Raw genomic sequence first — 17,014 nt, forward strand, 5'->3', positions numbered from 1 at the left:
TCAGGTTGTACCTTAATACTAGACTTTTTTAATGGAGGAGGGGAAATTTTCTTTAATGAATTTGGACCAAACTAGTGACTTGATTGACTTTCTCCATTCCTAAGGAGTTTGTGTCTGTCACAGATTTTAACTGAATTTGGCCCACTGACAGTACAGATTCTAGATTGCCTGTATCTTAAAAACCTGTAAGAAAGAAGTAATGGTGAAGGTAATCTGAAGACCACGGGGAGTTGTATAGAGCTAACATTCACATCAGGTGGTCCAGTTTATTGGCCTTCTGAAACTGTCAAGATCCTGACCTTGGAGTGATAGCAAAACTGTTTTCAGCTTAACAGTTCTTTGTACTACAGGCCTTCACAGGCTGGCCTGACTTAACCTGCCTATTTCCCCCAGTACAGTGGAGATAGTAGAGTGTCAGTCGCTCAGTCGTGTCCGATTCTCTGTCCATTGAATTTTCCAGGCAAGAATACTGGAGTGGATTGCCATTTCCTACTCCAAGGGATCTTCCCAACCCAGGGATTAGAACCTGAGTCTCCTACATTGCAGGTGGATTCTTTCACATCTCAGCCACCAGGGAAGCCACAGTGGAGATAACTTACATATAAAGTACAGATGCTACGCAGTTTTTCTTTCTATTGCTCCTTTCTTCCCGTGTACCCACTTCTGGAATTTCTTCCCCCTGACATTTTCTTCAGCATATAGAACTTAGAGAAGAGAGAAGATGCAGGAAGGGTCCAGATATAACTAGAGTTATGTATTTTATTTGAGCCTCATCTCTTTGGAGGAAGGGGAACAGAGATGAGGGGAATAAGTTAGAGGTGGTCTGAAAAAAAATCTCAAGGGTGAGGGGTATGAAGAAGGAAGTCCTCAGTGGAACCTCTGGTGAAGATGAGATGAAGTGAGCCTGGATAAGGAATTCAGAGATAATTCTTGGTTGGTTAGCATTGTGATCTGGGAGTGCGATCCCAGTGCTGAGCACGGAAGGAGGCCAGCAGGTGGAGGAGTCACCAAGCAAGTACTGCTAGTTTGTAAGTAACCTGCATCTCCGGGCCAAGTGGCCCTGTTTGGGTGGGGAGGATTTGCCAAGGAAATGTGATGCCTTACTCCTAGATCTCCAAGGCATCCTCACTGGTGTCAGCCTTGGATGTATATGGTTTCACATTTTGATGTCTCCTGTCTACTGACTGTGTCCTAGCCTGAGTCTGAGTTGGGGATCTGGGAATTATAGCCCTAAACAGAGACCAGTACTTCTGCCTATTCGGCTTGGGACTGGCCTCTGGCTCAGGCTCGAGCTCTGTCTCTTGATCCAGCTCGGATTCAGGCTCCAGCTCTGACTCAGGCTCCACCTCACGATCCAGGTCTAGGTCCAGATCCAGCCCATGGTCTTTAGACATCTGTATCGTGGAATATAGATCCAAGTCTGATTCCTCCTCCATCTCTGGGTCTGGGAGTAAGGAGAAGCCTGGACTTTTACTTCTGGGGGCTTCTATAAGACTTCTGTTTGTTTTATGTCTTGATTCTTCTTTCTGAAATACACACAGTTAGATGGGTTAAAACTTCCCAAGTACATTTAATTTTTGAACAGTCAAGGGATTTCAGAATATAGTAGGACTTAATGTACCAGAAAGCACGGGTTCCTGGCAAAGTAGAAAATATTTCTGGCCTAAATTTGCTTTTCATCTTCTTGGCACTCTCTAGTTTCCCAGTTACTTACTATGCTTCAGGCTCCATTAATCCATAACCTCCAACTTCTCTAGTTTTTCTAAGCCAGCCTGGATTTCATGATCATCCAGTTAAACAACTGTGGTCTTGTCAGCATTCCCGAATGTCTTGTCTTCTTGATTTTACTTGTCTTTCCAACCCCCTAATGTATAGTATGTCCCCTACATACAAACCAAGTTGCGAGCTTCCAAAGATGTGAATGCGCATCTGGTTCCAGCAAGGAACCAGAACCTCTGCCTGTCAATGTTAGGCATGAGTGACATTGCAGCTTGCCCTCCATCTCCTATTGCTGACGATCCTTCAGCTCTACCATCTCCCACCTCTTTTCCCTGCCTCCAGTCAGTAACTCTTCTTACCTGTTCACTCGATGCCAGCCCCTGGATGCCAGCTGTTGTCCTGTACTATTGTACTTTGCAAGGTACTGTAAGACTTGAAATGTTTATTTTTTTGTGTTTGTTTTTATGTGTTATTTGTGTGGAAAGTATTATAAACCTATTACAGTACAGTACTATACAGCCAATTGTGTTACTTGGGTACCTAGGCTAGCTTTGTTGGACTTATGAACTCACTCTGGGAGCAGAACTCATTTGTATGTAGGGGACTTAGTATAATCCCTGGCACTGCGTGTAAGGCCCTTCATGACCTGGACCCTTGCTGTCTTCTTCAGCTTTGCATCTGTCCATAATCCCTACCTTTTGCTCTAGTCATAAATAGACTGACAGATCTTTACGTCTGGAAGTTTGTCAGTTTTATTATTCATCCCAAGGGTAGGGTAGGGGCATAGCTAAGGGAGATATTTAAAATAGGTGTTAATCGGTAAGGCACTGGCAGTAACCGAGCTTGCTGTGAAAGGATTCTCGAGGCCCCTTCTGGGTGGGGTAACCCTTCTTCGGTTGGGAAAGGATCCTGAATGACATGCAGATGTCATGGCAGTGTGGGAACCTGGGGACCAGGTTGACTGCTCTTTACCAATTGGTAAGGGAACCCTCCAGCATCTCACATTCTGGGACAGCCACACTCAAACCTGCCCTGCACATTGCTCATCTCTCTCTAATTAGACGTTCCCCCTACCTCCCCCCAATTCCCATTGCCTCACATCATCCAACCTTGTCTGTCTCTGAGAAGGTTTCCTGTATGACAGTCTCTGATTCGTCCACACTTAACTCGGAGGACTCTGGCAACTTCCTTGACAAAGCAAATAGCACAGCATCGTGGAGGGTGAGGAACAGCTGGGCCTTAGTGATGCCAGCGTCAAAGAAATCATTCTTCTCAAGTGACCTGACCACAAAAGCTACAAACCAAACCAGGAACATACACAGGGTCAGACACCTGGGGAGGAGAGGACCCACGATTCAAAACGCAGCCCTCTGCCTGGGAGGAGGGATACTCACAGTGACACCCTGCAATGAGCACCAAGATGTTGGCGTTTTGGAAAGCGCTGAACATCTGTGGGGAGAGAGTAAAGCAGTGATAGAGGTCTTCACACTCAGGAGAGGACAGGGCCTTTGAATTCGCTGAATTTTCCAATCTCTTTGGTCATTCACTTGTCTGGGGTATATGTACCTCATACCCATTCAGCTCTGTAAACATCTGATGAGCAAACTGCTATAGGCCAGGAAATGGCCAAAATGCCAGGAACACAGAAGAGAATCAGATGATCTCGTGCAGGGTGGGGAGTGAGAGGGAGGGTTGTCCGTGATCTGAAGTGGGGAAACAGTTCACATAAAGAGATAGTGTTCAAGTGAAGATGGTGCTAGGCTAGACATGGGCACAGGCGTGACAGGGACACACTGGATGGTCCTCACAAACAACCACAACTTGGTATTATTGCTTAGTGTTTGCACGTGACTCCCTTCTCTCTGGAGTTCACTGGACAGAGGTGGCAAGTTCTGGCCCAGAGATGGTCAAGCGACGCAGTTAGGAACGGTATTCAGGGACCCTCAGGGTCATATTCAGAACTGCTCTGCAAACCTGTATTTGAATTTAATAAAACATCAGATACTTAACTTCAGATTAATAAACATCAAATACACACCTCAAGTATATATTTCAGCCTATGCACACACACAAACACACACATACATACACACATTCATATGCTCTGGGACTATAAATCTTAATGTTCAACTCAAAACAAGTCACCACGAACCTTAATACTCTAAGACTCAACAGGTTCTAACCCTGGGGCCTAAGTTGAAGTGTCAAAAGAAACAAAATAGACAGACTCTACTTCTTTCACTACCAGGAAGAAATAAGAAAGTCATTCTTGATCAAATGGTAAATCACAAAGTGATTTGGTAAAGAGCCACCATAGACAGACTCTAGATGACAAGCAGTGGGAGATTCAAATCTCATGAATGTAGCTGAGGAATTCCCTGGTGATCCAGTGATTAAGAATCTGCCTTGCAATGCAGGGGACATGGGTTTGATCCTTGGTTCAGGAAGATCCTACGTGCTGTGGGGCAACTAAGCCCATGTGCCACAAGTACTGAACCCAAGCTCCGGAGCCTGTGAGCCGCAACTACTGAAGCCCATGCGCCTAGAGCCCATCCATGCTCTGCAACGAGAAAAGCCACTGCAATGGCTTTTAAGTTCCAGCACTGAAAATTCTTTGCACTTGTTGAGGCCCTTGCACCTCAATAAAGAGTAGCTCCTACTCACAACTGAAGAAAGCTTACGCTCAGCAGTGAGGACTCAGTGCAGCCAAAAGTGAACAAATAAATAAAAGTTTTTTAAAAAAGGAGCTTGAATGGAGTAATTATCTCTAATAAGATCAACCACTGGGATTTTTCCTAAGGAGTTTTAGTTATCAATTATGAAGTAAACAAAGCGATCATTTCCTCCAACAAAGCAGTATAGAGCAAAACAAACAGCACAGAGTTAGGGAGGACAAAGAACGGCTGGGCCTTGGTGATGCTGCTGCTGCTGCTGCTAAGTCACTTCAGTCGTGTCCGACTCTGTGCAACTCCATAGATGGCAGCCCACCAGGCTCCCCCGTCCCTGGGATTCTCCATGCAAGAACACTGGAGTGGGTTGCCATTTCCTTCTCCAATGCATGAAAGTGAAAAGTGAAAGTGAAGTCCCTCAGTTGTGTCCGACTCTTAGTGACCCCAGGGACTTCAGCCTACCAGGCTCCTCCGTCCATGGGATTTTCCAGGCAAGAGTACTGGAGTGGGGTGCCATCGCCTTCTCCTTGGTGATGCTAGCATCAAAGAAATCACTCCTCTCAAATGCCCTGACTAAAGAAGCTACAAACCAAACCAGAAACAAACACAGGGTCAGACCTCTGGGGAGTAACTTGCAATTTTTTAAAGTGTGAGAGTGCGCGGTGAGTCTCTGACAGCTGCAGAGTTAAGGTGCCTGATGTGACCTGGGGCAGAGAGTCATCAACATAGGCCAGGTGTGGAAGGGTCATGCCAAGGACCAGACCATATGGTGCCTCCACAAAAATGAAAGACGAGAGAGAGGGGGAGGAGAGGATGGCACAGCTACAGAACAGGGGGAAGAGTGATATCAAGTCAGAGGCTTTAAGTTCCAGTGCTGGACAGGTCCCTTCCTGGCTGTGAGCCCAGGACTCTTAGGGGGAAATATAGCTTGTCTCTCAGGGCTGTTGTGAGAACTAAATGAAACAGTGTATATAAATGTGCTCAGCTCAGTCTGGCACGTAAGAGACATTCAATAATGTAAGGTCAATGAAATCTAAAGTTACAACTACAGTGTAAGAGTGGAAGAAGAGAACACAGCCCAAATTTACTATAACCTCAAAAGGACAGAATGATCTCTCTTCGTTTCCAAGGCAAACCATTCAATATCACAGTAATCCAAGTCTAAGCTTCTTCAGTAATGCTGAAGAAGCTGAAGTTGAACGGTTCTATGAAGACCTACAAGACCTTTTAGAACTAACACCCAAAAAAGATGTCCTTTTCATTATAGGGGACTGGAATGCAAAAGTAGGAAGTCAAGAAACACCTGGAGTAACAGGCAAATTTGGCCTTGGAATACGGAATGAAGCAGGGCAAAGACTAATAGAGTTTTGCCAAGAAAATGCACTGGTCATAGCAAACACCCTCTTCCAACAACACAAGAGAAGACTCTACACATGGACATCACCAGATGGTCAACACTGAAATCAGATTGATTATATTCTTTTCAGCCAAAGATGGAGAAGCTCTATACAGTCAACAAAAACAAGACCAGGAGCGGACTGTGGCTCAGATCATGAACTCCTTACTGCCAAATTCAGACTTAAATTGAAGAAAGTAGGGAAAACCACTAGACCATTCAGGTATGACCTAAATCAAATCCCTTATGATTATACAGTGGGAGTGAGAAATAGATTTAAGGGCCTAGATCTGATAGATAGAGTGCCTGATGAACTATGGACTGAGGTTCATGACACTGTACAGGAGACAGGGATCAAGACCATCCCCATGGAAAAGAAATGCAAAAAAGCAAAATGGCTGTCTGGGGAGGCCTTACAAATAGCTGTGAAAAGAAGAGAAGCGAAAAGCAAAGGAGAAAAGGAAAGATACAAGCATCTGAATGCAGAGTTCCAAAGAATAGCAAGAAGAGATAAGAAAGCCTTCCTCAGTGATCAATGCAAAGAAATAGAGGAAAACAACAGAATGGGAAAGACTAGAGATCTCTTCAAGAAAATTAGAGATACCAAGGGAACATTTCATGCAAAGATGGGCTCGATAAAGGACAGAAATGGTATGGACCTAACAGAAGCAGAAGATATTAAGAAGAGATGGCAAGAATACACAGAAGAACTGTACAAAAAAGATCTTCATGACCCAGATAATCACGATGGTGTGATCACTGACCTAGAGCCAGACATCCTGGAATGTGAAGTCAAGTGGGCCTTAGAAAGCATCACTATGAACAAAGCTAGTGGAGGTGATGGAATCCCAGTTGAGCTATTTCAAATCCTGAAAGATGATGCTGTGAAAGTGCTGCACTCGATATGCCAGCAAATTTGGAAAACTCAGCAGTGGCCACAGGACTGGAAAAGGTCAGTTTTCATTCCAATCCCAAAGAAAGGCAATGCCAAAGAATGCTCAAACTACCGCACAATTGCCCTCATCTCACACGCTAGTAAAGTAATGCTCAAAATTCTCCAAGCCAGGCTTCAGCAATACATGAACTGTGAACTTCCTGATGTTCAGGCTGGTTTTAGAAAAGGCAGAGGAACCAGAGATCAAATTGCCAACATCCACTGGATCATGGAAAAAGCAAGAGAGTTCCAGAAAAACATCTATTTCTGCTTTATTGACTATGCCAAAGCCTTTGACTGTGTGGATCACAATAAACTGTGGAAAATTCTGAAAGAGATGGGAATACCAGACCACCTGATCTGCATCTTGAGAAATTTGTATGCAGGTCAGGAAGCAACAGTTAGAACTGGACATGGAACAACAGACTGGTTCCAAATAGGAAAAGGAGTCCGTCAAGGCTGTATATTGTCACCCTGCTTATTTAACTTATATGCAGAGTACATCATGAGAAACGCTGGGCTGGAAGAAGCACAAGCTGGAATCAAGATTGCTGGAAGAAATATCAATAACCTCAGATATGCAGATGACACCACCCTTATGGCAGAAAGTGAAGAGGAACTCAAAAGCCTCTTGATGAAAGTGAAAGAGTGAAAAAGTTTGCTTAAAGCTCAACATTCAGAAAATGAAGATCATGGCATCCGGTCCCATCACTTCATGGGAGATAGATGGGGAAACAGTGGAAACAGTGTCAGACTTTATTTTGGGGGGCTCCAAAATCACTGCAGATTGTGACTACAGCCATGAAATTAAAAGACGCTTACTCCTTCGAAGGAAAGTTATGACCAACCTAGATAGCATATTCAAAAGCAGAGACATTACTTTTCCAACAAAGGTCTGTCTAGTCAAGGCTATGGTTTTTCCAGTGGTCATGTATGGATGTGAGAGTTGGACTGTGAAAAAAACTGAGTGCCAAAGAATTGATGCTTTTGAATTGTTGTGTTGGAGAAGACTCTTCAGAGTCCCTTGGACTGCAAGGAGATCCAACCAGTCCATTCTGAAGGAGATCAGCCCTGGGATTTCTTTGGAAGGAATGATGCTAAAGCTGAAACTCCAGTACTTGGCTACCTCATGCAAAGAGTTGACTCATTAGAAAAGAGTCTGATGCTGGGAGGGACTGGGGGCAAGAGGAGAAGGGGATGACAGAGGATGAGATGGCTGGATGGCATCACTGACTCGATGGTCGTGAGTCTGGGTGAACTCCGGGAGTTGGTGATGGACAGGGAGGCCTGGCGTGGTGCGATTCATGGGGTCGCAAAGAGTCGGACACGACTGAGCGGCTGAACTGAACTGAAAATGGGGCAGTCCCAAAGATAAGATATAATCAAGTATATCTGAGTCTACAAATGGAGTTGGGGGGGGGGGGCGATGGAAGGGAGAGGGTCTCATGGATGGGAAAACACTTAATGTAAACCTCTTCTCAGCCTCTCATTTCATAGATGAGGAAACCAAGACCCAATACAATTTAATAAGTTACCTTGGGTCCAGTGGACAGGGGGTGGCAGTCAAGCCAGGACAGAGCACACATCCACAGACCACTTTCTGCTATGACAAGCTTCCTATTGCCTTAGACCAAAGAGGAGCTGGATTCACTTAAAACAGAATCATATTTGCTTGGGAATAAGAAATAGGATAAAATATTTATAAATATTTTGTTACATAGAATTTGAGCATAAAAGAAGGAAAGTCAGCTGAAGGAGCAGCTCTCAAAAAAAAAAAAAGGTGGGTGCAGTCAGAGCTGGGAAGCGAGTGGATTCAGGATATGTGAAACTGAGCCAGCAGGAGCAACAGCGAGAGAGAAAGAAAAGAGAAAAGCTGCCTGAGAAAAAGATACTTATGAGATTTTAAAATTGGAATATGATTGCTTTACAATGTTGCATTAGTGTCTGCTGTACAATGAAGTGAATCATCTATATGTATAATACATCCCCTCTCTCTTGGACCTCCCTTCTACTCTCCCTGCACCCACCCTCTAGGTCATGACGGAGCACGGAGCTGAGCTCCCTGTGCTTTATTGGCAGGTTCCCACTAGCAGCTTCCCACAGCACTATTTTGTGCTTGCTGTGTGCTGTGCTTAGTTGTTCAGTTGTGTCCGACTCTTTGCGACCCCGTGGACTGTAGCCCACAGGCTCCTCTATCCATGGGGATCCTTCAGGCAAGAAGAGTGGATGGCCATGCCCTTTTCCAGCGGATCTTCCCAACCCAGGGATCAAACCCAGGTATCCTACACTGCAGGTGGATTGTTCACCATCTGAGCAACCAGGAAAACCCATTTTGTGCTTATGAGACATTAAACAATAAAAACAGTATGGTTGGTTGTGCCCCTAAACTGTCCGTATTTGTATAAGAAGGAGAGAAATGAAAACTGTCTGAGAAACGAGACGGTGGGAGAGAAATCAGGACTCAGGGAACACTGCTTTTGAAGGAAAAATCTTTCCTGCCTTTTTCACCCAAAGAGGCAGGCAATGAAGAGGGAACCGGGGAAGATCCTTATGGGTCTGGACTTGGGTACTGGACTGGGCAACCTCACACTTGATGTGTCACTTCATCACAACTTCTTCAAACCTCCTGAGTACCTTTTAGAGCAGCTGAATAGTAGAGAATTCTGTGTGAACTCTTTTCTGTAGCATTTGAACCTATTCCTTGAAATTTATTGTAGCTAACTCCCAGGATGTGCCGGGAGTTGCTGGGCATGGCACAGATGGTTGTTTCAATGGTGTTAAGAGTTTTCTGATTTTTAGTCCTTGAGAAACAACATGCCATGCTTAGGGAACCAACCCTTATTTAGTAAATCAGAGTTGCTTCATTTTCTTTTTATTCTGGTTGACCTTAAACTGTCTTTGGTATGCAAGTTTCTAGTGGCCTAGGAGTCACAGAGCGGCTGATCAGTGACTAATAGGACTCAGTCAGGGATCAGAGCTCTTGTGAACACCTCCTTAGTACTTACCTGTCTTAATACAACCAAAGCCCGTGCGTCCACAAGATGTACCATGGAGAAGTCCAAGATGATGGTGTGGATGCTGGGTAGAATAGTTGAAGTCGAGTAAGGCAGGAGTTTTGTAGCCCTGACCTGAGTATCAGAAGCCTCAGGGAGTGTGATCGTCATGCTCCTGGAGGGGTCATCAGAAAGCCAAACTTTCTCCACCTCCTCATAGTTTGGGTTTCTCTGAGATGAGGAAGATGTTATGTACGGTACTTGGTCTTCAGACATAGTTTGGGCTGTGTTCATGCTCTCAAAACGTGAGCAGCGGACCAGGTTAATGAAGGAGGACTCTCGGCCCCGTTGAACTTCATATCGTTCTGTGTAAATAACCTGGGACAACAGAGTTAGGGGAGGACTATGATAAGACTCCAATAAGGCTGGAAGTATTTGCAACTATGCTGTTTCTATCTACTAATTCACTTCCCTTGCTCTTGGAAAACTCTTAGAAAACACAGACCACGCACTATACCTTTCTCCTTAGATATTTCATTGTCACTTCTAGCTTGTGACTAAAACCATATTGATCTTTTTCTTCATTGGAGGATAATTGCTTTACAATATTATATTGGCTTCTTCCATACAACAACGTGAATTAGCCACAAGTAGTATACACATCCCCTCCCTCTTGAATCTCCCTCCCTCAGTCCATCCCTTCCCTCTAGGTTGTCACACAGCACAGTGTTGAGCTCCCCGTGCTATCCAGCAGCTTCCCATTAGCCATCTGTTTACGCATGGGCTTTCCTGGTGGCTTAGTGGTAAAGAATCTTCCTGCCAAGCAGGAGATGCAAGTTCGATCCCTGGCTTGGGAAGATCCCCTGGAGAAGGGAATGGCTACCCACTCCGGTATTCTTGCCTGGGAAATCCCATGGACAGAGGAGCCTGATGGGCTACAATCTATGGGGTCACAAGATTCGGACACAAGCTACTAAACAACAATGTATATAAAGCCACATTCATCTTCCCTGATCCTCACCACTCACAGCATCCCCTTCCCCGCCCCACCAACTTCCCCCACGTGCATCAGCGACATTATCATTGTCCTAGTGATGCTAAATCACTTCAGTCGTGTCCGACTCTGTGCGACCCCATAGACGGCAGCCCACCAGGCTCCCCCGTCCCTGGGATTCTCCAGGCAAGAACACTGGAGTGGGTTGCCATTTCCTTCTCCAATGCATGAAAGTGAAAAGTGAAAGCAAAGTCACTCAGTCATGTCCGACTCTTAGCGACCCCATGGACTGCAGCCCACCAGGCTCCTCTGTCCGTGGGATTTTCCAGGCAAGAGTACTGGAGTGGGGTGCCGTTGCCTTCTCCGTGTCCTAGTGAGCCAGACTTTAAATCATCTTTATTCTTTTCCCTCATCCCTGGGTTCTAATTAGTCTCCAGCACCTACTATAACTTTGAAGTATTGGATTATAATTGCTTATGGAAAAGTTGAACAAACTTTTTGGCCAAACCAGGATTTCTTCCATCAGTCCCTTTTCTCAACCCTCCTTCTTTTATCAGTGAAACTGTTGTCTGTCAAACTTCCTCAAGAAGACAGAAGTTCCTAAAGCATGGCTGTATTTACCTTCCACTCCAAACACGACTGAGCGACTTCACTTTCACTTTTCACTTTCATGCATTGGAAGAGGAAATGGCAACCCACTCCAGTGTTCTTGCCTGGAGAATCCCAGGGACGGGGGAGCCTGGTGGGCTGCCATCTATCAGGTCACACAGAGCCGGACACGACTGAAGCGACTTAGCAGCAGCAGCAGCAGCCTCTTACCCTCCTAATGGGCCTGGGGTGCTTGGCATTGCTTAAGGACAGAACCAAGCCTCAGGAATACAATGGTAAGAAAGAGGTGAATGTTGACTCTGCGGTCATGGTGGCCAGATTCTACCTGGGGAGAGGGCACATGTCCATTTAAAGGATGAGTAAAAACCTATAAAGGAAATCTTAAAGGAAATCAACCCTGAATACTCATTGGAAGGATTGATGCTGAAGCTGAAGCTCCAATACTTTGGCCCACCTGATGCAAACAGCTGACTCATTGGGAAAAAAAACCCTGATGCTTGGAAAGATTGAAGGCAGAAGGAAAAGAGGGCAACAGAAGATGGGATGGTTGGATGGCATCACCAATGCAATGGACATGAACTTTGGCCAACTCCAGGAGATGCTGAGGAACACGGAAGCCTGGTGTGCTGCAGTCCATGGGGTCTCGAAGAGTTGGACAGAACTTGGCAACTGAGCAAAAACAGCAATCTATACGGACAAGAACTGGAAGGCATGTGGGAAAGTGAAGAATTTGTTTGCTACAGAAGTATACGTTGGGATGATGTTTCTTCAAGAAAAATCTGTTCTAATAATGCTGCTTGTGAAATAAACTTTAAAAATAGGGAAAAATGTAAAGATAACAATACATGATAGTATATATTGTATTTCTAAAAATGGTGTGGACAAGTGATAATATTACAGTTCCAAGAAGAGAGATGTTCCCCAAGTCTTGACAGTCACTGAGGCCAGGCCTTGGGGGGGACAGCTGACGGTGGGGTTCAGTGGTGGGGAGATTCAAGGTTCTCCAGGCAGAATAAACCTCTGAGGGACTTCCTGGGTGGTCCAGTGGCTAAGACTCCACTCTCCCAATGCAGGGGCCCTGGGTTCTATCCTTGGTCAGGGAACTAGATCCCACACGCTGCAACTAAGAGTTCACGTGCTGCAATGAAGACCCAGTGCAGCCAAATAAATACTAAAAAATAAACCTCCGAGAGCCTCCCCACTTGTCTCCATCTGCTCTACACTCTTTCAAGAGTTTTCACAATCCGCTCCCTCTGGGTCTGCCTGAACTTACTGCCCAGGCCAAGCTTCTTACTCTTGATGTGCTTGTGATCAGTAGTTCAGTCGTGTCTGACTCTTTGCGATCTTTTGGACTGTAGCCTGCCAGGTGGCTTTGTCCATGAGATTTTTCAGGCGCCCCCCTCCAAAAAAAAAAAAAAAAAAACTGGAGTGTTTGGGCATCTTCCCAACCCAGGGATCGAACCCATGTCTCCTGCATTTCAGGAGGATTCTTTACTGCTGAGCCTTTAGGGAAGCCCCTATTCTGACAACCCCATGCTCACTTTTACCTCAGTGTTTCTGCCCAAACCTATTCATGGACTGGGAGTCCTCTTTTTTCCTACCTGACGTAAATCCAATTTTCTCTCTCCTGCCCGGCTTAAGTCCGTTACTACCGTGATGTTTCCCTGCCTTTTTGAGTTCATGCCCATCTTTCTTCACCTGAAGTCTCAGAGTTGTTAGAATATAGACACACAATTTAGAACATAGCAATATGCTGCATGGTGTGCTTCACCACCCTATTTTCATCACCACTACTTTTTGTGCTATCAAGAAAGAAAGAAAACACTGCAAATTAAACTATAATATTGCCATTGATTATATGATACATCTAAATTTCAGAGATGGGAAATAATGTATATTTTTGGACAGATATAATACAATAATAACCTTAAGTGTCACATTAGTAGAGTGTTGTCTCTCCAGTTTGTTTCTTTTTTTGGCCAGACAGCACAGCTTGTGGAATCTGAGATCCCTGACCAGGGATTGAGCCTGGGCCCACAGCAGTGAAAGCAGAGTCCTAACCACTGCACTGCCAGGCAATTCCCTCAGTTGACTTACAATTCCATGAATTGCTCCAAAACAACCCTGTGATTTTGATGGGTTATAGGTGGGTAGGGGTATTGATGACATGATTGAATATGATGTGATATATCTTAAAGTGGTTGGTGGGTACACAGAGGCTCATTATACTTGTTTCTACTTTTGCATTCGTTCAGATTTTTCCATGAAAAACTTTTAAAATAAAGAACAACCCAAATGAACCTTGAGGACATTATGCTAAATGGAATAAGCCAGTTGCAAAAAGACAAATCCTGTATGATTCCACTTATATGAGGTATCTGGAATAGTCAAATTCATGGAAGCAGAAAGTCTAATGGTGGTCGCCAGGGTCTGGAAAGGAGAGGAAGTGCCAAGTGGGTCAGAGTTCCAGTTCTGGAGATATACGGTGGTAATGATTGCACAACAAGGTGAATGTATTTAACACTACTGCACTGTACACTGAAAAATGGTTCAGATGCTGGATGTTATGTTATCTGCTTTACACCACAATTAAGAAGAAAGACCTGGAGGCAGAGGCCGCTAAACATTTGGTTTGCTTTTCCACAGTGTCATAGTTCTGGGTACCCTAGTATAAGCCCAACAAATGCCAGATGATTGTACCCTACTCTAAAATATATTCTCTGATGCCCTATCAACACTCTCTACCATATTCAGTGCAATGTGGATGCAAAATAAAAATCAGAGACAGTGTTAATTCTACTAGTAGAGTTAGTCCTCTTGGCAGAGAAGTTGGTATTTTCCAGGAGCTCAGGAGAAGTATGCTCCATTCAGCTGTATGGGAATGCGAATGGGCTTCCCCGGGTGGCTCAGTATCCACCTGCCAAAGCAGGAGACGCAGGAGATGTGGGTTCAATTTCCGGAATGGGAAGATCCCCTGGAGAAGGAAATGGCAACCCACTCCAGTATTCTTGCCTGCTGCTGCTGCTGCTGCTGAGTCACTTCAGTCGTGTCCGACTCTGTGCGACCCCATAGTTGGCAGCCCACCAGACTCCCCTGTCCCTGGGATTCTCCAGGCAAGAACACTGGAGTGGGTTGCCATTTCCTCCTCCATTCTTGCCTAGAAAATCCAATGGACAGAGGAGCCTGATGGGCTACAGTCCATGCTGCATCACAGACACACACACACACACACACACAAGTGCATGCTCTGTATTTGTCGGTGCCCATGTGAGGAGGGGGATGGGAAATGTGTGTGTGTGCATGTGTGTGTGTGTGTGTGTAGATACAGCTGCCGCTCCAGGGTGTAGGCACACATGAAATCCTCAAAGATGGAAATGAACAGCCCTGCTCTGGGGAAAAGGAATATTTAGACCAAATCTGAGTTGGAAATGAATGAGCACTTTAACTCAGCCACTAGAATAATCTTCTGAAGCATGTCTTCTTCTCCGCCCTCCCCATGACATCATCATTTCCCTGGTCACAGGGTGATATTAGGAGACCCTGACAGACCCTTGGGAACCCCAGCCAGTTTGACCCTGCCCTTGACCCTGCTGCAAATTAGGAAACAATCTTTCAATCACTCGTTCTCAGAAATCTACAGCCAGGGAGCTAAGATTAAAGTCAAGGAAAACAGGGACAACCAGGGAACTGGTGACAATCTCAACGAGCAGACTGCTCTGAGCTCATATAAGTCACTGGTCGTTGAGAAGGAAGTCAGAACTTGAGACATCTCCCGCCTCCTACTCTCAGGGCAAGATCTGACCTGAAAGGGAACCTCTGTCTCCATTTCTGAGTAGAAATGGATATTTCTGATTATTCATGGTTCATCTATGGGTTAAAATCCCTGGAGGGGTTTAGATTTTCTTCTCTTTTTTTAGAAAACTATTAGTGTAGGGCTTCCCTGGTGGTACAGTGGATAAGAATCCGCCGGCCAATGGAGGGGTCACTGGTTCGATCACTGGTCCGGGAAGATCCCACCTGCCGCAGGGCAGGAAGCCCATGCGCCACATCTGCTGAAGCCCGTGTACCCTAAAGTCTGTGGTGGTTGGTGGTTTAGTCGCTAAGTAGTGTCCGACTCTTGCGATACCATGGAGTGTAGTCCACCAGGGATTCTCCAGGCAAGAACACTAGAGTCTGTGCTCCGCAACAAAGGAAATCAACGAGAAGCCTGTGCGCTGGAGAGTAGCCGCGTGCTGCAACTAGAGAAAATCTGCTCACAGCAACGAAGACCCAGTGCAACCATACAAATAAACAAATAAATAATTTAAAAAAAAAACTCTACTAGTGCATTTCTTTATAAAATGTAGGAGAAAAGAAGAGGTGTTTCTAACCCTGGGCGATGGCTCTGGTTCATCACAGTTGCAGTAACACCGACAAATCTTTCCTCGCTGTGCACCCTCTTCATTTTGACTGAACAGGGTATAAATTTCCTCTTCTGTAAGAGGCATCTTTACCATTTCAATCTGAAAGACATATGCTGGGTCTAATTCAAGTGTTGAGTAGGGGAGGGGAGAACACTCTGGGACTGAGAGGGAAGCAGGTGGGGAGAAGCAAAGGACAGCCCTCACCTCCTCTAACACCTTGCGCTTGAGGTAGTGAACATTGACAAATGTGATGGCATTGCAGCACTGGAAGATCTTCACCCCTGGAATGTTTGCAACCTGCAAGACAAATAAATGCACACTTGAGGGCAATTTTTCAGCTCTTTCATGGAGTAAGGGGAAAAAAAATCCTTAGAACATCCTGGAGAATCTGTGTTCTTTATAAGCATCAAGAACTAACAAATTCCTCCCTCTGGTTTTCACCCCCTGCTTTCTTCTTTTCCCCTCTTATTTCTTCACACCTCTCTTTTTCTTGGCCCTCCTCCCTCTGAAGTACATTTAAAATTATCCTTAACTGGCTGCATCACTTTGTAAATGTAAATGCGTATCTGCAGTGCAGCAGAGAGGAACAAAGGAGCTTAGTTTTTTTGTGTGTTTTTTTTTTGGTAGAAATACTAAGCAGCAGGCCTGGTCCATCTCATCCTTTGGGCAAAGGAGTGGGACTCATTTGGATTCTTACCTCCCGATAGTCTTGGAAGCTTCTATAAATATTGGTGTTAGGGATCTGACCCAGGAGGAGAATCTTAGTTCTGTAAGGAAATGCATTTGCCTTTAGGTCACAGTTGCCTCACCTTGACATGGCCCACCTCCTATCACCCCAGACAAAGTACCTGTGTGACTGAACAGTGATGATGAAGAAGGCAAAAGTTACTGCAACAACTAGTCCAATATCCAGTCCCAGTAAAATTGCAGACATGAACGTCACCATCCAAATGAGCTTATGGAAAAGAGGGAGGAGGAGAAAGGGAGACCATGACAACAAGCAGAACTGAGAAAATCACAAGTCTTCACCTTTACTCTTTCTCTCCCAACACCTAGGATTTAGAGATCAAATTCCACAGCCACGTGGACTGATGCTGTCACAAATGATTGGGCCCCAGGGCTGCCTAGCAATTCTTTTATGCATTCTTGGTCACATCTCTCTTTAGTTTTCTCTTAAAACATCAGTTTCCGCTTGTGAAAAATTGGGCTAACAATATTTGCTTTATATAATTTATTGAGATTAGAAATACTGTTTGGAAAGCAACCCAGAACACTCACCAAATTACTGGTTGCTATT

At 45.0% G+C, this 17,014-nt stretch overlaps 1 protein-coding gene across 10 annotated transcripts in view; it reads right to left on the bottom strand.

The window, feature by feature from the left end:
• Nucleotides 1-741: 741 nt before the first annotated feature.
• Nucleotides 742-17,014, bottom strand: part of SLC26A8 (solute carrier family 26 member 8) — a 91,184-nt gene continuing 74,911 nt past the window's right edge. For 7 of the 10 annotated variants that reach the window (XM_059880371.1, XM_059880372.1, XM_059880374.1 and 4 more), the window contains 8 exons: nucleotides 16,566-16,672; nucleotides 16,415-16,484; nucleotides 15,922-16,014; nucleotides 15,685-15,816; nucleotides 9,724-10,089; nucleotides 3,114-3,168; nucleotides 2,829-3,013; nucleotides 742-1,526 (listed from right to left, as the gene is read on the bottom strand). In XM_059880371.1, the coding sequence (XP_059736354.1) occupies nucleotides 1,107-1,526; nucleotides 2,829-3,013; nucleotides 3,114-3,168; nucleotides 9,724-10,089; nucleotides 15,685-15,816; nucleotides 15,922-16,014; nucleotides 16,415-16,484; nucleotides 16,566-16,672 (1,428 nt within the window). In that variant the 3' untranslated portion in view covers nucleotides 742-1,106. 10 annotated transcript variants of the gene reach the window in all.

The sequence above is a fragment of the Bos taurus genome, chromosome 23 (assembly GCF_002263795.3).
Source record: "Bos taurus isolate L1 Dominette 01449 registration number 42190680 breed Hereford chromosome 23, ARS-UCD2.0, whole genome shotgun sequence".
In the NCBI taxonomy this organism is placed as follows: Eukaryota; Metazoa; Chordata; class Mammalia; order Artiodactyla; family Bovidae; genus Bos; species Bos taurus.